This window comes from Podarcis melisellensis (assembly GCF_964234715.1).
Source record: "Podarcis melisellensis genome assembly, chromosome: 16".
NCBI lineage: Eukaryota > Metazoa > Chordata > Lepidosauria > Squamata > Lacertidae > Podarcis > Podarcis melisellensis.
In genome coordinates, this window is record NC_138533.1 from 12,255,780 (window position 1) to 12,275,108 (window position 19,329).

At 49.2% G+C, this 19,329-nt stretch overlaps 1 protein-coding gene and 2 long non-coding RNA genes across 4 annotated transcripts in view; 1 reads left to right on the top strand and 2 right to left on the bottom strand.

Annotated features, from left to right (window-relative positions):
- The window catches only part of DNAJC4 (DnaJ heat shock protein family (Hsp40) member C4), a 39,556-nt gene that overhangs the window by 2,371 nt on the left and 17,856 nt on the right, over positions 1 to 19,329 (bottom strand). For both annotated transcript variants that reach the window (XM_081891861.1, XM_081891862.1), the window contains exons 4-5: positions 8,273 to 8,487; positions 6,387 to 6,560 (exon numbers count right to left, since the gene is read on the bottom strand). In XM_081891861.1, coding sequence (XP_081747987.1) covers positions 6,387 to 6,560; positions 8,273 to 8,487 — 389 coding nt within the window. The remainder of the gene's footprint in view (positions 1 to 6,386; positions 6,561 to 8,272; positions 8,488 to 19,329) is intronic.
- LOC309358793 lies at positions 5 to 6,379 on the bottom strand. Its single transcript, XR_014163606.1, has 3 exons — positions 6,083 to 6,379; positions 5,636 to 6,052; positions 5 to 5,595 (listed from the first exon to the last, which is right to left on the bottom strand). It is a non-coding gene; the product is annotated as an uncharacterized lncRNA (long non-coding RNA).
- Positions 15,118 to 17,571, top strand: LOC309358834. The gene is made up of 3 exons (XR_014163654.1): positions 15,118 to 15,292; positions 15,725 to 15,849; positions 16,015 to 17,571. It is a non-coding gene; the product is annotated as an uncharacterized lncRNA (long non-coding RNA).

Consider the following 19,329-nt stretch of genomic DNA (forward strand, 5'->3'; position numbering starts at 1 on the left):
AAAAAAGGAAGAGAAAAAAGGTGTTTGGGTAGGTTTAGAACAGAAGCAGTAAAGCATTACTGGTTAGCGTTGGTAATGCATTTAACAGAAACTAAGCAAGCTGAACTGCAGCAGAATGGAAACAGTGCTGATTGCGAAGGACCCAGGGAGGGCAGAAATCATTGTGCCTCCTTATAGCCCTAGCTCAAGACAGAGGCCTTCCCTGGGGTGGGAGTGCAAGGAAACAAGAGATGGTGTAAGACCAAATATCCTGTTCCCTTGCAGGTGGGGGAAGCAGTCAGATATATTTTCTGCCCTGGTCCGTGACTTTTTTTTACAACCGGGGTGGGAGGGTTTGGGGGGACAGATGTGGAAGAGGATGAGATGAACTCTTTGGGTTTGGAATTCCAAGTGGACAATGAGGTCCATCTAGCTCAGTGTTGTCTACACTGAATGGCAGCAGATCTCCAAGGTTTCAGACAGGGATCTCTCCCAACCCCACCTGGAGATGCCATCAGGGATTGACCCTGGCACCTTCTGTATGCTAAGCAGTTGCCCTGTCAACAAACAACAGCCACGCGCCCCCCCCCCCAATGTTCCCTGCATTCCATGTTTCAGTTGCACACAAATGCTGTTGGTGCTGGATGTTTCCTTCCATTTGGCAGACTGCCTTTCCCTCTCCCTGAATGTCTGACAACATTATATTCACAGCATGTCAAAGAGACGGCTACTGCTTATTCCACTAGCGCCTCACCTCCTGAAACAACGGCAGGGGTGCCACTCTTCTGATAAATACAAGTCCTATCGATGCACAGGGAAGAAGAGCTAATGAAGGACTCAACCCACCCACCCTGTTTCCATCTTCCCAAATTTCCATGAGAAAATGTCTTGCCACTTAATAGCCTTTCCGTGTGTTTACCTGGGCTCCGCAAAACTGGGGCTGTGTGTGTGTGTGTGTAAAGCAGGGAGGGTGGCAGAATTTGCTATGAGCAAACTGAACTGGCCCACAGTCTGCTTGTCCGCTCTTTGCAAGCCAACCTTCCTTGCAGATTTCCCCTAATACTGTTTTGCTTTTAGCATTTTTCTAATATGACAACATTTGTTCCCACACAATTTACGGCTCATCCAGACTCCCCCCCCTACTTTCCATCAGGGAAAACCTGCTATTTATCACAGAACTGGTGCAAACAGCAATTGGGTTTTCTGCAAGTGGGCATTTGCTCCAAGTCAGTGGTACAGAGCAGATTTTCCCAGGCAAAAAGCTCTCAGACCCCTGCTTCCTAGGCATGGGACAAACACAAGTGTGGACACCATCATCAAATTTGTCCTCAACTGTCTGCTAACTGGGTATTGCAGAAATGTGTATTTATTTTAACATCACCGGTTCAAGTGTTGACGTGATTATGTTAGCCATTAACCACCATTAACATTCATTGTTTTATCGTTAACCTTTCTCTCGCCTTTTGCCCCTGTGGCTTAGCCAAATGCACAGAGAAAGCTCAGCCACTGTCTTACATCTTAATGCGAATCCATGACATCTGTTGATGCAACCCAAAATAGGCTTTGTGTGTATTTTGTGAGAGTTCAAGGGCAAGTCTGATGCACGTATTTTTTTCTAACAACGTCATAGTAATGGGTTAATTTTCCTATCATCTTGTTTATACTTATTAATCCATGCAAAAAGACAATTTGCAGTTTTTGTTCTTTTTCCCCGGGCAAAGTGCGGGGGGGGGGTGGCATTGAGGGGGAATTATCAACACTCCCTGGGAGTTATGCCTTGGCCCTTGACCAATATGAACTGGGCTTTTGGGGGTGTGGTGAGTCACTCATTTGCTTGGCAATATACGTGAAAATGCTAGCTGGCTGACAAGAAAAGAAATGGCGAAGAACTGTAACTCCAGTGAGTGGCTGGGTGTGGGGAAGAGATCCATCACCGCCTCATCATCCTCACTTGAACAGACAGTAACCCTGCAGCAAGATGCATGCTTCAATAAGCAATCATCGGCTCATTGAGTTTTCAGTCAGCTCTGAAATCGTCATAAAAAAGTTGAACAGCAACGCTATTTCCGAAAAGCTGAAGGACCGGATCAGGAACGGTTAAAAATAGCGAAGTGAGAACTGAAACGAAACGGTACGGGTGACGAGTCCGTCGAATTGGATTAGATCCCAAGTGTAGAGTGTTTAGCTTCTTGAGCAGGCAGGCGGCATTGCCCGTCCCAGAATCCTTTGCAAACGCCGCCTTTCGTTCTTAGCCAGCAAAATAAAATGAAAGGAATGTTTGTGGACTGACTGACAAGTGCATCCCTCAGTTCCCAAGTCTTTATCTGTGGGGAGATTGCTCAAAGGTTCTGGAAGCGGGATTAAAAAGCAGGCTGGCAACCGCCCGAGGAAAATGCCAGCTGAAATCTACCCATGGGTGGCCTCCACTGGGCATTTTTTGGTGGGGCAGGGTTGTGTCTTAAGCTCCACCAGTTTCGACAGCTGAAGGTGCCCTCCCTTGACAACCTGGGAAGAAGCAGGAAGTGGCAAAGCCGAGGCTCCCTCGCCCCAGCACTGTTCATACTGGGTGCATATCTCCTCCTCCACCACCACCACCCCAGACATGTTAACTGCTCTGCAGAAAGATCCTCTGAGCGCCACACAATACTGCTGCATGAATGAAAAGTGAGTGGATGCATTAACTATTTTATGAATGAAGAAGAACGTAAGAAGAGCCCTTATGGATCAGGGCAAAGGCCCATCTAGTCTAGCTGCCTGTTCTCACAGTGGCCAATCAGATGCTTCTGGCATGTGGTGGCTCTCCAAGATGGGGTCTCCCCCAGCCCTACCTGGAGATGGAACCAGGGGCCTTCTACAGGTAAATCAGATGCTCTGCCCCCCACCCACTGAGCCACAGCCCTTCCACAAACTTGGGGAAATGAGAAGCACAGAAGGAGAGGCAGTTGATGGCAAGACGCCCTGCAAAAGCGGGAGAGGGGCATTCTGTCCCCTGTTGCTCATCTCCCCACACGGGCGTGGAATTTGATTCACCCATGTGCCCTGCCCCTCCCCTTTTCAGGCCCCTTTAAATGCCCCTCCCCGTTCAAGCATAAGCAGGCATGTTTAATTGCATTAGGCTTGATTAAAGGCTGCTCACGATTAATCTCTCCCTGGTCATGGCCGGCTAATTAGGCAATGGATTAGAATTAGAATTGGCTGGCTGGCTGGCAGCCGGGGTTGGCAGGCTGCATTGCTGGGAGGGGGGTGGCGAAGCAAGCCAGGGAAAAAAAGAAAGGGAAAGAACCAGCCCAGCACCAGCAACTGCACAAGGGTCTGCCGTACCAACAAGACAGGCCAAAAGGATGCAAAGGCAGTTGTCTCCAGAACCAAGAGGGCTTGCGTCCCTTTCTGAGTTCAGAAGGAGGGACTTCCCCTACATGAAATCTGTGTGAATGTAAACCAGCACCAGCTTCTGCTAAAGAGCCCATGGCCTACAAGTGTCTGATGTGGGCTCCTTCTATCTGCCATGCATGTTGCAATTATCCAGGAAGCTCCCTTATAAAAGGACGTACAGGCAACTCCCCTATTTACCTGTGTTCAAGGCACAAGCGACCGCGACCTCACGCATTGCTGTGAAGCCGGAAGTGGCATGAAAAGAGTCAAAATAGTACAGAAACAGCAAAAATTGCACACAAACAGTGTCTAAGAATCCCACGAACCTTTGCAAGTGCAATCCCAGGAGCCCTTGCACCTGCCTTTGGAGACTATGGGGAGCTGGAGTTTGAGCAAGGAGGTTTGGAGGGAGCGGTTTTGGTGAAGTTTGGTGGGGTTTGTTTTTTAAAAGGTTTTTCAAGGGCTTCCAGAGGTTTAGAGCAAGGGTAGGCAAACTAAGGCCCGGGGGCTGGATTTGGCCCAATCGCCTTCTAAATCTGGCCCACGGACGGTCCGGGAATCAGCATGTTTTTACATGAGCAGAATGTGTCCTTTTATTTAAAATGCATCTCTGGGTTATTTGTGGGGCATAGGAATTCATTCATTTCCCCACCCCCCAAAAATATAATCTGGCCCCCAACAAGGTCTGAGGAACAGTGGACTGGCCCCCTGCTGAAAAAGTTTGCTGACCCCTGGTTTAGAGGGTGTTCACAGGCTTTTTTCAATGGTTTTCCCAATACTGTATACACATTTTCACTTAAATGTGCACATATCCCCCCCACAGAAATAGGAAGTTGCCCGTACTTTTTCATGCAGCATGTAGTTAAACTCGCTTGCATAGGAGGCAGAGAAGGCCACCAACCTAGATGGCTTTAAAAGAGGATTACAGTGGTACCTCGGGTTACATACGCTTCAGGTTACAGACTCCGCTAACCCAGAAATAGTACCTCGGGTTAAGAACTTTGCTTCAGGATGAGAACAGAAACTGTGCTTATGCGGTGCGGCGGCAACAGGAGGCCCCATTAGCTAAAGTGATGCTTCAGGTTAATAACAGTTTCAGGTTAAGAACGGACCTCCGGAACGAATTAAGTACTTAACCCGAGGTACCACTGTAAATAAATTCATGGAGGAAGAGAGCTATGAAAGGCTACTAGCCACGATGGCTAAGCTCTGCCTCCACAGCTGGAGGCAGCCATGCTTCTGAATACCAGCTGCTGGAAGCCACAGGAGGGGAGAGGGCTCTTTTGCCCGAATCCTGCTTGTGGGTTCCCCACAGGCATCTGGTGAGAACAGGATGCAGGATGAGATGGGCCACTGACCTGATCCAGCAGGCTCTTAGCTCAGTACTGCCTCCACCAACTGGCAGTGGCCCTGCAGGGGTCCAGGCAAGAGATTCTCTCCCAGCCCTATGCTGCTGGGGATGGAACCCGGGACCTTCTTCATGCAAAGCGACGATGGCTTCAGCTATGATGGGGCTGATGTCAGCATTTGGAGGGCACTGGGTTGGCAAAGGGAATTCATGGAGAGAAGACAGTTGTGATCACTAAGTGGAACCTCCATGAGCAGGGGCAGTATACCTCTAAACAACAGCTGGGCTGTGAAGAAACTAGGAAAGGGGAAATCTTGCTTTTGCGTCCTGATTGGGGGCTTTCCCTAAGCACCCAGGTTGGAAAGAGGTTGGTGGAATAGTTTGGCTTGATCTAGCAGGGCACTTTATGTGTTCTTATTCTCTCCATGTTGCATGTTGGGGGCTTAAGGCCACCTGGAGAGTTCATGGCTGGGGAGAAATTTCCTGATTCGTAGCTCAAGTGTCTTAGCTACTAAGTGGGAAGGATCATCGCTCTGTGGCAGAGGGAGGGACACCTCCTGCCTGCAGAAGGTCTCAGGTTCACTCACTGGCCCCTCCGACGAAAAGGACTTCAAGCAGCAGGCGAAGGGAAAGTCCCGTCTCTGCCCAAGACCCTGCCGGTCAGAGAAGGCAATATTAGAGAGGATGGGCAAATGGCCCAGTCTGGGAGAAGGCAGCTTATAATGTTCCAGTGCTCCTGCTTTGCATCCATAATCCCAAATGCTGCCTTGAGCTCCTTAGAGAAAAAGGTGGGATATAAATGCAAAATAAATAATCATCAGCAAAGCATTGCAGTGGGTTGGACTAGATGACCCTTGGGGTTCCCTTCAACTCTACAATTCTCTCTCTCTCTCTCTCTCTCACACACACACACACACACACACACACACGCTCCACCAAAGAAGGGAGAGGAGTTGGCTCCCAGTATTAAGGAACAAGAGTGGCTTGCAAATCACACAGCCTCGTCAGAACTTTTGGGGCTGCCCACTTTCCCATGCAGCTTGTCTTCATGATGGTAAAGCAGGGTGGTGTGGGCAGGATACCTTTGGAGGCGGACCAGGGGTGAGGAGGCAGCAGGGCGTGCTGCCAGAGAGGATTCCCAATGCCCTACTTAGCTCTTTGCCCCTGCATTGGCTCAGCAAACTATGCGGAAGAAACTAACACAGCTAAATCTGTGCGATGCATTGTCAAGCTTCACCAGGGCAGCAATGGGGAAGCTGTTATAGCCCGATGGCATATTCCCTTCTGGGCAACCTTTGGGAGGGGGAGGGGAGAGGGGCAAAAGTGGGTGGAGCCAAGGATGCAATTTTTTACCTTAGTATAGTACCTAGTATAGTATAGCACCTTAGTATAGTAGGCTAGTTTCTACACCCACACTCAAACACCCCTCTCTCTCCTTCCTCCAGGCCAGCAGAAGGCGCTATCAGAGTTCAAGGACACATCCCAGCCAGGCAAAAACACTCAAGGAGGGTGTGGAGCAGGGCTGGTGAGGGGTGTGGCCTGCTGAGAGTTCTGACGGCCAGATACAGACGCCTAGGGGGCCACTTTCAATCCCCTGAGCTTCCCCACCCCAGAACTTTAAACTGGAACCTTCTCATCTGGTTTGGGGTGGTGGGCAGGGACGGAGGAAAAGGGAGCAGCCCCATACCTGAATCCTATGTAGTGGGCAGCTAAGCCGCCCACTATGACGAGCAAACAGTACCCAAAGATGTATCTGTTCTGGCGACGCTTCCTCTCGAACTCGGGGCCTGAGAATGACTCTGAAGGAGAGTGGTGGAACTGTTGCCAATACCGTACGTCCTCGTTGGGCTCTGATGCACTCCTGCAGGGAAAAGCAGAAAGTCAGCACAGGGCTGGCACAGAGACCGATGCATTCTGGTTGGCTGGCTGCTTACAGAACTGAGCGGGTGCAAGATTTTTTGGTGCCCTCTCCAGTTGGGGAGCGAGCAGGGGGCAGTAGAGCCTGAAGGAGGAAGCTCTGGCCTTCCAGATGGGGTTGGCCTCCATCTCCCATCAGCCCCCAGCCAGCATGGCCAATGGCAAGAGATGATGGGCAGCTGTAGCTCCAAAACACCTGGCAGCCCAAGCTTGAAGAGCCCTGGCCAGTGGTGCGATGTAATTTTGTTATGTACTGAGTTGAATAGAATCCAAAATGCAGCAGTCTGATTGGTCCTAGAACAATGCAGCAGTATGATTGGTCCGCAGGAGCCACCCAATCCAGCTCCAGGTGGAAGTGAATCTGCAACCTGATTGGCCTACAGGAGAATCCTGGAATTAGCCAATCACGTGCGGCCCATTGTGTAAATAATGTATATAAAGGAGATATTTTGGGGGAACTTTCATTCCTCACTACTCTAAGCTGAATAAAGAGCATGAAATCCACACTCGACTTCGAGTATATTTCAAATTGCTTAAGGCAGAGGACAAAGAAGGATGGCGATCAATGACTACTAGCCAACGGCAGGGTTGCCTCTGAGTGCCATTTGCCAGGGATCACAAGCGAGGAGAGCCTTCAGGTCCTGCTTGTGAGCTTCCCATGTGGTCGGCCCCTGCCAGAACAGGATGCTGAACCAGATGAGGCATTGGCCTGACCCGCCAGATGGGCGGGGTATGAACAATAAAATTATCATCCTCATGATTATTATGATTATTACTGCATACCCTCCAACCTTCCTGCGGATGCGTCTTTCTGTACCAAGCTCTCAAAAGAGCCGGCTGACTCACACAAGAGTACAGCACCTCTGCAAGTGTTGGCTCATCCTCCTCCATGAGCTCAGCACTGGAGGGAGAAAACGGGACATTCCGGGATTCAAACCAGAAGCTGGGATGGCTTCTGCAATTCCAGGATGTCCAGGGGAAATCAGGACACTTCAGGGTACGCTGGGAATCGCAAATGTGATTTTATACGGTGACCCGCCCTGACATCTGTGGATGAAGGGCTGTATAGAAATTTAATAAATGATAATAATAATATTGATTGGGACACGGGTGGTGCTGTGGGTTAAACCACAGAGCCTAGGACTTGCCGATCAGAAAGTCGGCGGTTCAAATCCCTGCGACAGGGTGAGCTCCGTTGCTAAGTCCCTGCTCCTGCCAACCTAGCAGTTCGAAAGCACGTCAAAGTGCAAGTAGATAAATAGGTACCGCTCCGGTGGGAAGGTAAACGGCGTTTCCGTGCGCTGCTCTGGTTCGCCAGAAGCGGCTTAGTCATGCTGGCCACATGACCCGGAAGCTGTACACCGGCTCCCTTGGCCAATAAAGCAAGATGAGCGCCGCAACCCCAGAGTCGGTCACGACTGAACCTAATGGTCAGGGGTCCCTTTACCTTTACCTTAATAATAATATTAAGTGGGGAGAGTTGCTGTTGTGCTCAGGTCCTGCTTATCAGGTTCCCATAACAGGCACAAGGAGGTGAGAACAAGATGACGGACTGGATCTTTTACCCTTATGTGTGGTAGTCAGGAGCCATTGGCGTGAAGTTCGCAGGAAGGGAAGCTTTGTTCCCAGAGGTGGGGGGCATCTCTCGTTCCGTACCTTTTCCCGAAGTTGCCCAAATCAAAAGGGTTCCTCCAGGCGCTACTGCTGGTGCTACTGCCATGGCTGCCTGGGGGAGGCCGAGCTTCTTGGGCTGCTTGTGTGCTGTCGTAGCGCCTCCGGCTGCTGGCCTTGCTGAGCACCCGGTAGGCCTCGTTGAGCTTCACAAACTGGCTGTGCAGCTCAGGGTTGCCTGGGTCGCTGTCAGGGTGGAGCTGTGGAGAGGAGAGGAGCTCAGCTGGTTAGAGTGCAGTGCCGATAACGCCAAGGTGGCAGGTTTGATCCCCGCATGGGACAGCGGCATATTCCTGCAACGCAGGGGGCAGGACTAGGTGAACCGCAGGGTCCCTTCAAACCCTATGAGAAAAGGCTGGCCTCATACACACCCCTCCTTCCCCCCCTTATCCCAAAAAGGATTTGCTGCAGCTTCTGCTTCTCTGGCGATTCAGAGGTCATGGTAGAGAGCTGACTTAAAGCACTGAGCCAACCAGCTTAAAATTCATTATTATTATTATTACTATTAGCATTTATAGCCAACCTTTTTTTTCTCTCCAAGGAACTCAAGGTGGCATACATGATTCTCCCATCTTCATTTAATCCCCACATCATCCCTGCAAGGTAGGTCAAGTTGAGAGGCAGCGACTGGCCCAAGGCCTCCCAGTGAGCTTCACTGGTGAGTGGGGATTTGAGCCCTGGTCTCCCAGGTTCTCTTCCGACACTCTAACCACTACACCACACCGGCCAGCACAAAGCTTATGCAAAGGTCAGATTGCATCCAGATTTTTATCTGAGCATTTGTTTTCCTTTTTTTACTACAGCGAGCATTCACCCTGCATTTATTTTATTTGATCAAGCAATTTATGCACCACTTAACTGCAACAATCTCTAAGCGGTTTACAGAGAATAAAAATTAAAACTATAAAATCAGACTTCAATTAAAATGCCTGCTGGGAGAAAAGAAAAGTATTCCATAGGCACTGGCAGTTCAGCAGAGAGGCGGCACATCTGACCTCAACTGGAAAGGAGGCCCGTAAGATTCTTCTTGATTTGCAAGCGGGGCATTTGCAAGTCTTCCCCTTAACCAGTTGTCCAACCCACACTTTTCAGCACATTTCCCTATCACCTTCTTAACCACAATGGTGAATTTGCAGCCCTAGGGCAACGGAGCACTTTAATTCATCTTTAATTGTTCAAACCTAAATTCCCCACTGAATCAGAGCAACTGCCAATGGGGTTTTCTGCGGACCAATGTTTGTTCCTGAGCAAGGGGGCAGGTCTTCGCTGCCTGAGGAATATAACATCCACCTGGGAACATCAACCAAGCCTGTTCGCAGTCCCCTGTCAAACAGCTCATCTGCTTTGAAGATCAGGGGACTAGGCAGACTGGAACTAGCAAACCAGCTGGATTTGACTTGCCAGAACTGGCATTCTAAGTCTTGAGAGCATTTGGCACTTCTTCCTGTATGCACTTTCTTGCAAGCGTATCATTGCTTCAGAAGGACTAGAAACTTGCTGATTTGAGTTTTTGTGACTGAAAATGGAGATCCTCAGAAACTGGCCTCCAACACTCCTACAGAATGACAGCATAGGTACAGCTTCCGAGAACCACCTTAGCCTTCCTCTTAGCGGATGTTTTGGCTAACATTTAAACAGTCACTGCATCGCCCTCCCAACACCCTCCCTGCCTCCTGCAGTCCTAGTCTCACCTGCTCTAGTCTCTTCTCTTTTTGGTACAGCACCTAACACACTGTTGGCTTTGAATAGGAGCACAAGAAGCTGCTTTTTCCTTAATCAGACCAGTGGGTTCATCTAACCAGGGGCCTCTCCGGACATCCTTTCTACTGTGCATTCATGGTTATTTGTGCTCATGGTGGTTCCAGGGCATTAATTTGCACATGACCCCGCTTTCAATACCACAAAAGTATCGGGCCTGCATTTCCAATCGGCGCACAACCCATAACTCCCCATGAAAACTTGCAGCTTTTTATATCACTGAATGATCTACGGCTGTTGTTTTTAATCCCGCTTTACTTCCACAATAGCACAAGAGTGCCTCCTCCAAACGACAAGAATGCGCTAACGCTGGAGAAGCACAACAGAACAAATATTAAAGCAGAACGATGTCTGTATGGTCCAGTATAAATCCGCCACTAATGGACTATGCATATTGCAGAGTACACAATAAAATAGATGGCTGGAGGGGTCCAAAGACACTCCGGTCAGCCCAGGCTGGCACCCTCCTCTGTAAGCTCCTGCTGTTTGAGCTTGGCTACCAGGGTGAGGCATTGGACTCAAAATCTCTAATTCCATCTGGCTAAGTTGTAGTTGTCTCCTAGCAGAGCTTTTGCAAAAAGCTGACTACCAGCAAAAGGGAGAAGGGCCTTGCTGGCTTGTTCCAAAAACAATATGTTGGGACAGAGACCCTGGCCTGAGGCTGCTGCTGCCTCTGCACTGGCCGCCCCTGTATTCCCATAAGACCATCCATCACAGAGCCGTGCGCGGTGGGTGGCAACAAAGAGATGTTCCAAGCCAACGTGTCGTGACCAGGAGCTCCTCTGCTTCCCTGACTGGAGGAGAGGCAGCGAAAAGAGTTCAAGGCTGCAGCCTGATGAGTCTCTTGCTGAGGAAGCTCCCCGCTAAGACTGCATTCCAGGCTGCCCTCAAAAACTGTTAGCAAGGAAGGCATGGGGTGAAGCTGGGTGGGAATTTGTACTCAAGGGTGTTCATGGGTGGGGGGGGGGGGACAAGGACAGTCTGATCCCATAGCCTGGTCCTGGTAAGAGCCAGGAAACCTTATATGTGCATCTGCACCAGTCCAAGAGGACTTCCTGTGTAGCTCAGAGCTTTGTGGGCCTGATTGCTGTGTTTTTTCCTAGCCCATGGGCTGAATATGACCATGCAGGTATCTTTATCTAGGCCCCAGGACTCTTCCAGCCTCCATCTCACTTCATCATGCCCTGCTCTGAGCCCTCCTTGAGTGCTTTTTGCCATGGACGATGGAGAGGTGGGAGTTTATTGGGTGTAGAATGAATTTGTTTGTTTGTTTGTTTATTACATTATTACAGTTGTAATCTCATAATGCAGAAATTTCAGGCTTTCACATAGATGGAACATGGCCTACCATACAAAGCTCTGTACGCTTTCCCCTCTAGCCTTGCCCACTGCTGGCATGTGCCCCATCCCCCAGTAGGTGATCCATAAAGTAATGTGGCCGTGGGGCTTAAAAATCCCGCCACCTCTGGTCTGTAGTTGTAACCCACCCTGGGATTTATGTGAGGCGCAGGAGGACTTGGCCTCAAATATCTAGATGAAAGATGGCCACTTCCTTCCCTGCAGAACCTCTCGGATGTAGTGATCAGCGGGGGGTGGGGGTGGGGTGGGGGAGGCTCTTGGTAATTCCACTGCACTCTGAAACTCAGGGTGGGGCCATTCATGCGGCAGCCCCCAAGTTGTGGAACTCTCTCCCCACAGAGGTGGGTCGGACACCTTCGTCAGATAGCTTTTATAATATGTTGAAGACCCTTGTGAGAGAGATATTTTCAGGACCCACCCTGTTCCTGTGGCTATCATTTGTTTTAAACTGTATTTAATACTGAATTTTAAAAAATTAGGACCTTATGGTGAAGGGCAGGTAAGAAACCAAAATAATGAGAATCTTTAATAATGCTATCTTTCTGTGGGTTGTAACCAACTAGATTCTTTTCAGAAGTCGGTGAACCTAAGTGAGTCATGTCTATTAACTTCAGTGGGTCTATGATGAGTAGGACTTGCATTGGATACAACCCTTTTTTCCTTTCTAACCACAAATGCACAAACACAACAACACTCTCTCTTTCTCCCTCTCATACACAGATACACACTTGCCCATCTTCAGCCTCACTTTTTAAGGAGCTCAAGGCATATAAATCGTTCACTTTCCCATTTTTATCTCCACAAGAACTCTCTGAGGTAGGCTAGTCTGAGAAAGCAAAGGGCTGAGGGGAGATATATATTGTTTTGAATCAGGACCTCTTCAGCCCTAGACTTGCCACTCTAACCACTACACCACCTTGCCTCTCCTAATGTCCTTTCCCTCCTAAATGAGGGCACAGTACGAGCACCTAAAAGGCCCCCGGGGAACAAAAGTGGGGCGCAGAGCACCAAGGAAAAACCACCAGGGCGAAGTTGCCGGCAAGAGAATCTCACACTCGCCGCGCCATTCAGCTTGTCATCTTGACACGCTCCTCTGATTTAGCGTCGAACACAAGCAATTAAAACAGCCCTGCAGTTAAAACCATGGAGGCAAGAAGGGGGTGGGTGGGATTTTGGCTGGTGGAGAAAGAAATGAGGGGAATTTAGAATGGGGCACTTGTTCTCCCTGGAGGTAATCCTTCGGGTGAAATGAGTTCCCACAGACAACTCAAATGCGGGCTTGGCGGCGGGTGGGAAGGGGGAGAGGGGCCTGGAAATAACAGGGACCTCTCTCCTCATCCGACTGCAAATCGTGTCAAGTTTGTAGAAAACAAAGCGGCCTTCCTCCTCTTCCTCCTTCCAGGAGCTGGTTGAAGTATTTCAGTGCTCCCATTCAATTCTTAAACGCCTGTTAACTACCATGAAGCCACACGACAAATCTCTCTTTTGCTGTCTCCACCACAAAATCTTAAACTTTCAGGTTGGTTCTGGCTGCTTCCTGGCAACCAGTTAATTGACCAGTTCATCCTAATTTGTTTGAACAAAGTTTGAAAGGAGGTCAGAGACCATTCTGGCTTGATTTCATGGAGGTTGAATTGCATTGTTGTGTCAAGCAATTGTTATTCCCTGCTATACACACACAGACACCTTGCAGTGAATTTACCTCTCACTTTCCTTATCATAAATACTGTATCAGGCTTTGGGGGGGGGGCGGGCTGAGAGATGTTTGCTGCACAAGAGCACCAAACTCACTTTAACTGTGCAACCTGAATTTGAACGCAGCACCTCTAGACGTCTTTTTTTTAAATTGCGCATTCATGATGTTTTGGGATCACGGTGATACTGAGGCAGTTACACGTGACCCTGTTTGCTGCTTCATTCCCCATTGGTGCAAGTCTTAAAATTTCCTGCCAAACTCTTGCTAACATTTCGCACCAGAAGCGTTCAGAGGGTTCTGTGTCTTTCTTGTGCTACAGAGCAGGAGTGCCCCCCCCGGACACAATAAGGGCGATAACGTTGAACGAGCATCACAAAATAACTAATAACTCAGAACAATGTATTGGCGTTCTCGTATGAATCTGCCACTGATGCACTATTATTGAACCAATAAATATACTGGGGGGGGGGACCCAGCAGTCTGGATAAGACCCCTTGTAGCATTTTCTCAAAGGACGATGATTCCTAATCAAGCAATTCAGCTCCTGAAAAGCAGATTCCTTTACTGTTCTTTTTTTTAAAAATCTGTTTATTTCATCAACACTTGGTGGCTGCAAAAAGCCTCTCACTCACTTTGGTTCCAAAACACATGGCACTCGCCCTCGTCAGCTGAAGGCAAATACAGCCTCCCGGGACTGTAACATGTTTCATGACCACAGAAGAGCAAACATCCCTTATTGCCTCTCCTCCGTCTTCCGGCCCCCCACCCCCGGCTGGCTCCCCACAATGCAAAGCTGGCATCACTCAGCGGAGGCCAGAGCAGTGGACAACAAAGATGTTCTGGAGCGATAAGGGGGTTGTTTCAGTTGGAGGCTGCGTGCAGATTTTCCCCTTACATGGGGAAGTGGCGGGGGGTGGGGGGGGGAAGCCCAGCACAACATCCTGCTCCTTTCAGGCCCTTTAGCCGGTATTAGGGACAGGGCAAGTATGTCAACTTCAGTTTCTCCTTTTTCCCATTCTTAAATCCAGTTCTCCGCATGTACACGTCAGCATGCAAACTTACGAAAATTCATCAAGATTTTAGTGCGACGTTTTCTTCTAACACACAACGCAACTTTGCCTAATATGCACATTTTTGCAAGCAATTTAACGTGGGGCTTTTTGTACATTATTTTCAGCAACAAATGCATTTTACGCATCCCTCACTATAGCATGTTTGTGGACATCACCTTTGGCTGCAGAAATGCATTGCAAAATTCAGAGAAGTAGGGCTCTCGACGGATGGCTGTGTTTTGGTTCGTGAATTGTTTGGGGAACTGTGAACTTGGTAGGTTCGTCTGGACTGTGAAATGAACCAATTTTCTCCCCCTCCCCGCCCCCCTTCCCTAGCCATGATGCCCGGCAGTTAAATAGATGTTCAGAATGTTAAAGAGTTACGGATAGCCTGCCGGTCCCTCACCCAGCCCCGCCGTCAATCCTCCCCAGCTAAAAAGGAAGCGCAAAGCTCAATGTCCTTGCAAAAGAAAAACGCTTGCTCTGCTGGGCAAACCAATAAATCCTCCCTAATGGTTAATTAAGAGATTTGACGCAGGAAAACAAGCGAGCTGGAGGGGGAGGCAATTGTTTTAAAGCAGCAGGTCAAATGCACACAGGCAGACCTTATTCTCCACTGGTTTAAAATACCAGGGTAGGAAGAGAGGGACAGAGGGCGATGTGGGGGGGGGGGCAGGGGCAGGAATGTGCCAAGCAAAGGAAGAGTCCCAGCTGTGATCTGTCTTTTTTGGAAGAGCCTGGCTGGGACAAGGTTGTGGGTTCCCAAAATGTGTCCCCACTCCCAGCGCCTCCAGCCTTTTGAACCCCTGTGCAGTGGCGTAGCGTGGGTTGTCAGCACCCGGGGCAAGGCAAGTAATTTGCACCCCCTAACCCGTGGATTTGCGCCCCCTAACCCTAACCCCCAGATGTTGCGCCCGGTGCGGCCGGCCCCCCCCTGCACCCCCCATGCTACGCCACTGCCCCTGTGCAAGCCCTTCCTCTGCCAAGCCGCCATTGGGCAGCTGCTTTGGGTTAAGGTCCCTCCAAACTGGTTTTGTGTGGGTAGGTGCGTTCTGCAACATGCCACTGATAGGGTAACAGTGCATTAGTAGTGGATTGATAGAGGGCTGCCTGCAGATCATTCTGCTTTATGAGTAGTTCGTAGAATCCTAGACTTGGAAGGGATCCCAAGCGGCATCCAGTCCAACCCCTGCAACGCAAGAATTACAGGTAAAAAATCCCTGACAGATGGCCAGCCAATTTCTCTTCAAAAACCTCTTATGAAGGAGAGCCCACCACCTTCCCACATAGCCCATTCCACTGCTGAACAGCTCTTACCAGAAGAAAGCGATTCCTATGTTTAGTCAGAATCTCCTTTCTCATAATATGAATCCAGTGGTTTGGGTTGTACCCTCTGGAGCAGCAGAAAGCAAGCTTGCTCCACCTTCCATGGGACAGCCCTTTAGATAGTTGAAGGTGGCTCTCATATCAAGCATTCTGAAATGCTTGATAATAATAATATTTTATTATTATTTATTGTGGGAAGCTGAATGTGCATAGATTAAATGCACGCATGTTGCAAGTTACAAGTAGTAGTTGCAGTAGTAGTAGTAATAACAACAACAACAATTAATGTGTGCAAAAATACATTAGGGAACATTTGCAACAATATACGTATTAGGGGAAACTGCATATGGTGGGGGAAATGTGTACATTCAGTGGCGCAGCGTGGGGGGTGCAGGGGGGGCCGGCCGCACCGGGAGCAACATCTGGGGGGCGCGCTCGCACTCGCAGCTCTCTGCCCCTGCTACGGGTTAGGGGGCGCAAATTACTTGCCTTGCCCCGGGTGCTGACAACCCACGCTACGCCACTGTGTACATTAGAAGAAATGCATACTGAAACACTGGTCAATTTTCATGAGGATTAAAAAACAAATGTATGTATGTATATTTGCAAACAGATGTGGAAATGTGAAAAACTGAAATGAAGAGTGGAAAAATAAGAAACTGAAAGTGAGCGGCTTGTTGATCCCTCCCTGCAACCAAGGATGGCTGATTTTGTCCTCGTGTGCACTTGGGACGCTCCTCTTTGGCCCCAGGCACAGGTCTCCTCTCTATTTACTTTGCAAGAGGTAGCTTTTGGGAATGGCGCTAGACAGCAAACACTGGCCACTGGGCTGCTGCTTACAGGAAGAACTGCATGAAGTGAGGTGGGGGAGAGAGGATGTGAGTACAGCAGGACTGACTTTACCTCCTTCAGCCAAAAGGGGTGGTGAGCTACCAACTAGGCCTGGGGTGGTGGTGGTTGTTCTCTTCTGATGCCCAGGCATTGCCAAATCCCTCCTGCCCAATTAAGAGCTTCGGTCTTGAGAAACCCTCCTTCGTTTTCACTGCAACCCAAGCCAACCAAACATTGCCATTTCTACCTCAACGGTCCGATAGCGAACTTGAAGGTATGCAAGACCCATCTCTCCGCTCGATCCCTGGCAGACGGATTACGATAACACTCTGCAAGACTGGGGTGGTGGTGGAGACATTTATATTGCATAGATGGGGCAAGGATGGGGAGGGGGAAGATGTTAACCAATCGCAGGCAGGCGGATTCTAAAGCCTTAGAGGCATCTTGCCCCTTTGCACTGAGCCAGCTCCAAAACTTTTGCAAGAGTGCCTGGAACGCCCCTGAATTGTACAATGTTTGGTCTGCCTTGATCATTTCCCCCAGTATGATCTCCCCTCTCTCCTGCAGGCCTGGCTCACTCTCCTCTATCACAAGAGGGCTGCATGAGGGTGGAAGGGAGAAGGTGGGAGTGGAGCTGGCGAAAGGAACAGAACGTGTCCCTAGCGGACCACCCTATGTTAAAAATCTACTTGGGTGGGGGGGATGAGGCAAGCCACAGACGAAAGCAAAGAAAGGGAAAGAGCCCCAGTTAAAGATTGATGGGAAGTGCTACTCGCTACGTGGGGCCTTTTGACATCGCCACCGCCGCTCTCACTCCAGCTCCAGTTTTAATTCCCGCCCGGGTTAGAGAAACAAGCAAACGTGCTCCACATTGGCCCAGACTAGAGGCCCTTCCGCCCGGCCAAAAGAGATAAAAAGATTCCCAATGCTAAGATTCCTGGGCAGCCCTCCAAAGCAGCGGAGGCCAGAGGCGGGTGAAGGAGGGAGCCAGCCAAAGTGGCCACAACTGGGAGAGACGGTTTCGCCACAGAACAAGGGCAGGGGTTTCCCCAGAAGGGATTCTGGAAGAGGGAGATTGTACAGTGGAGCAGCAGGGGGACTTTCACGTGCATGGCTTAAATCGGCCTTGCATTTGACAACTTGCCCCTGGTAGCCACAGGCGACCGGAAATCCCACGCAGGCAAGTGACTGAGCTGACAGAGAAGGGATGGATCCGTTCCATCAGTGGAGGGAGGTTTGCTTGTTATGCTTTTACAGGAGGGGGGAAAAAGATCATGAAGTGGCACGGTCCACTTCTGCCATCTCAGGACTCTGTTGCCTTATGCTATGTATGTAAAATCAGGTCTTGGTAAGAGAATACAGGAAGATATGTGAAGTTACAGTGGTACCTTGGGTTACAGACGCTTCAGGTTACAGAGTCTGCTAACCAAGAAATAGTACCTCGGGTTAAGAACTTTGCTTCAGGATGAGAACAGAAATCGCGCGGCGGAAGTGGGAGGCCCCATTAGCTAAAGTGGTACCTCAGGTTAAGAACAGTTTCAGGTTAAGAACGGACCTCCAGAACGAATAAAGTTCTTAACCCGAGGTACCACTGTATTTGTCCAACATGTTTCCTCTGCATGGCAGCAGCTTTTGAAGAGTCTCAAATAGAGCAGACTCCTTTCTGTCACCTGCCATCTCAGGGGTGGGGAACCCTTTTCAATTGGGGGGCCGCACTCCCTTCTGGACAGCTGTCTGAGGGCCACATGCCAGAGGCAAAAGTGAGTGGACAATCAAAGATATATTCTACCTTTGTACTGTAAGCTACTTTTTCCACATACTCTCTATATTTTTTTAATGCATTTGTACGTGATATACCACCCTCTGCACAAGTCACAGGGCAGTTTATAACTGAAGTATGCAGATAAAAATCTGAAAGAATAATGCGACCCTTTAAAAACACAAACAACAACAAATCAAGGAAAGCCAGTTAATCTGTCCTCCACTGAGACAAGCAAGAGGCATTATCAGAGTTCAAGTTACACATTCCAGCCAGGGAAAATCACTCAGGGTGCAAAGCAGGGCCAGCGAAGGATTGCGGCCAGCGGAGGGTTCCAAGGGCCATACAAAGAGGCCCAAAGGGCCGCATCATCCAGGCAAAAACGTTAGTCACAATCAGTGGTGTTTCCACTGGGCTGCAGTTCAGTTTCGGTCAAATGCTCACTGTCTGTAACTATGTAACTCTTTAAGTAACATATATTCATTTCAATGTAAAGGAAGCATCAAAACAATGTAAAAAAAACCCAAACACCTCATCAATTGTGCAGTGTTTGTGGACGTAGAAGCAACAATGATGTGGAAAAATGCCAATCAAATTCATTTGACTGGTTTTCATTCCCAACCACAAACAAACATGCAAACTCCTGCAATTCCCACTTCCTTTTCCATTGGAACTCTCTGGTATTATTATTTATTACTATCTGGTATTACTATTTATTTGTTGCATTTATACCCCACCTTTTTCTCCAAGGGGCTCAAGGCAGGGTATGTGTTTCTCTTCCTCCTCCTCCCCCACCCCCTTGAATCCCCACAGCAAACCTGTGAGGTAGGTTAGGCTGAGAGGTAGTGACAGGTTCAAGTTCACCCAGTGAGCTTCAGGGCCGAGTGGGGATTTGAACCCTGGTCTCCCAGGTCTTAGTCCATCCCTATTTGAGGATTTAATGCCTGTTTTTATAAAATGTAGTATGGCTACTAATGGGGACAAAATGTGCAAGAGGAGGACTGGCCACTGGCCACGGGCTCGGCCAACAAATAAAGCAGTTTTCCCTCCACCCCACCTTACACCTCTGAATAAATTGCCTCCACTTCTGATTTGTCACACCCTCCACCCCAATCATCCAGACGGGAGTTGGGTCAAATGTTCTCTTCCTCACTGGTGCAAGGGCTTGGTCTCAAAATAGCTCCTCACTCTCCCATCCCTAATGCAGTTACTAACTGGGGACATTGAGCCCAACCAGAAGCAAAGGCCAAACTGTCCCGTC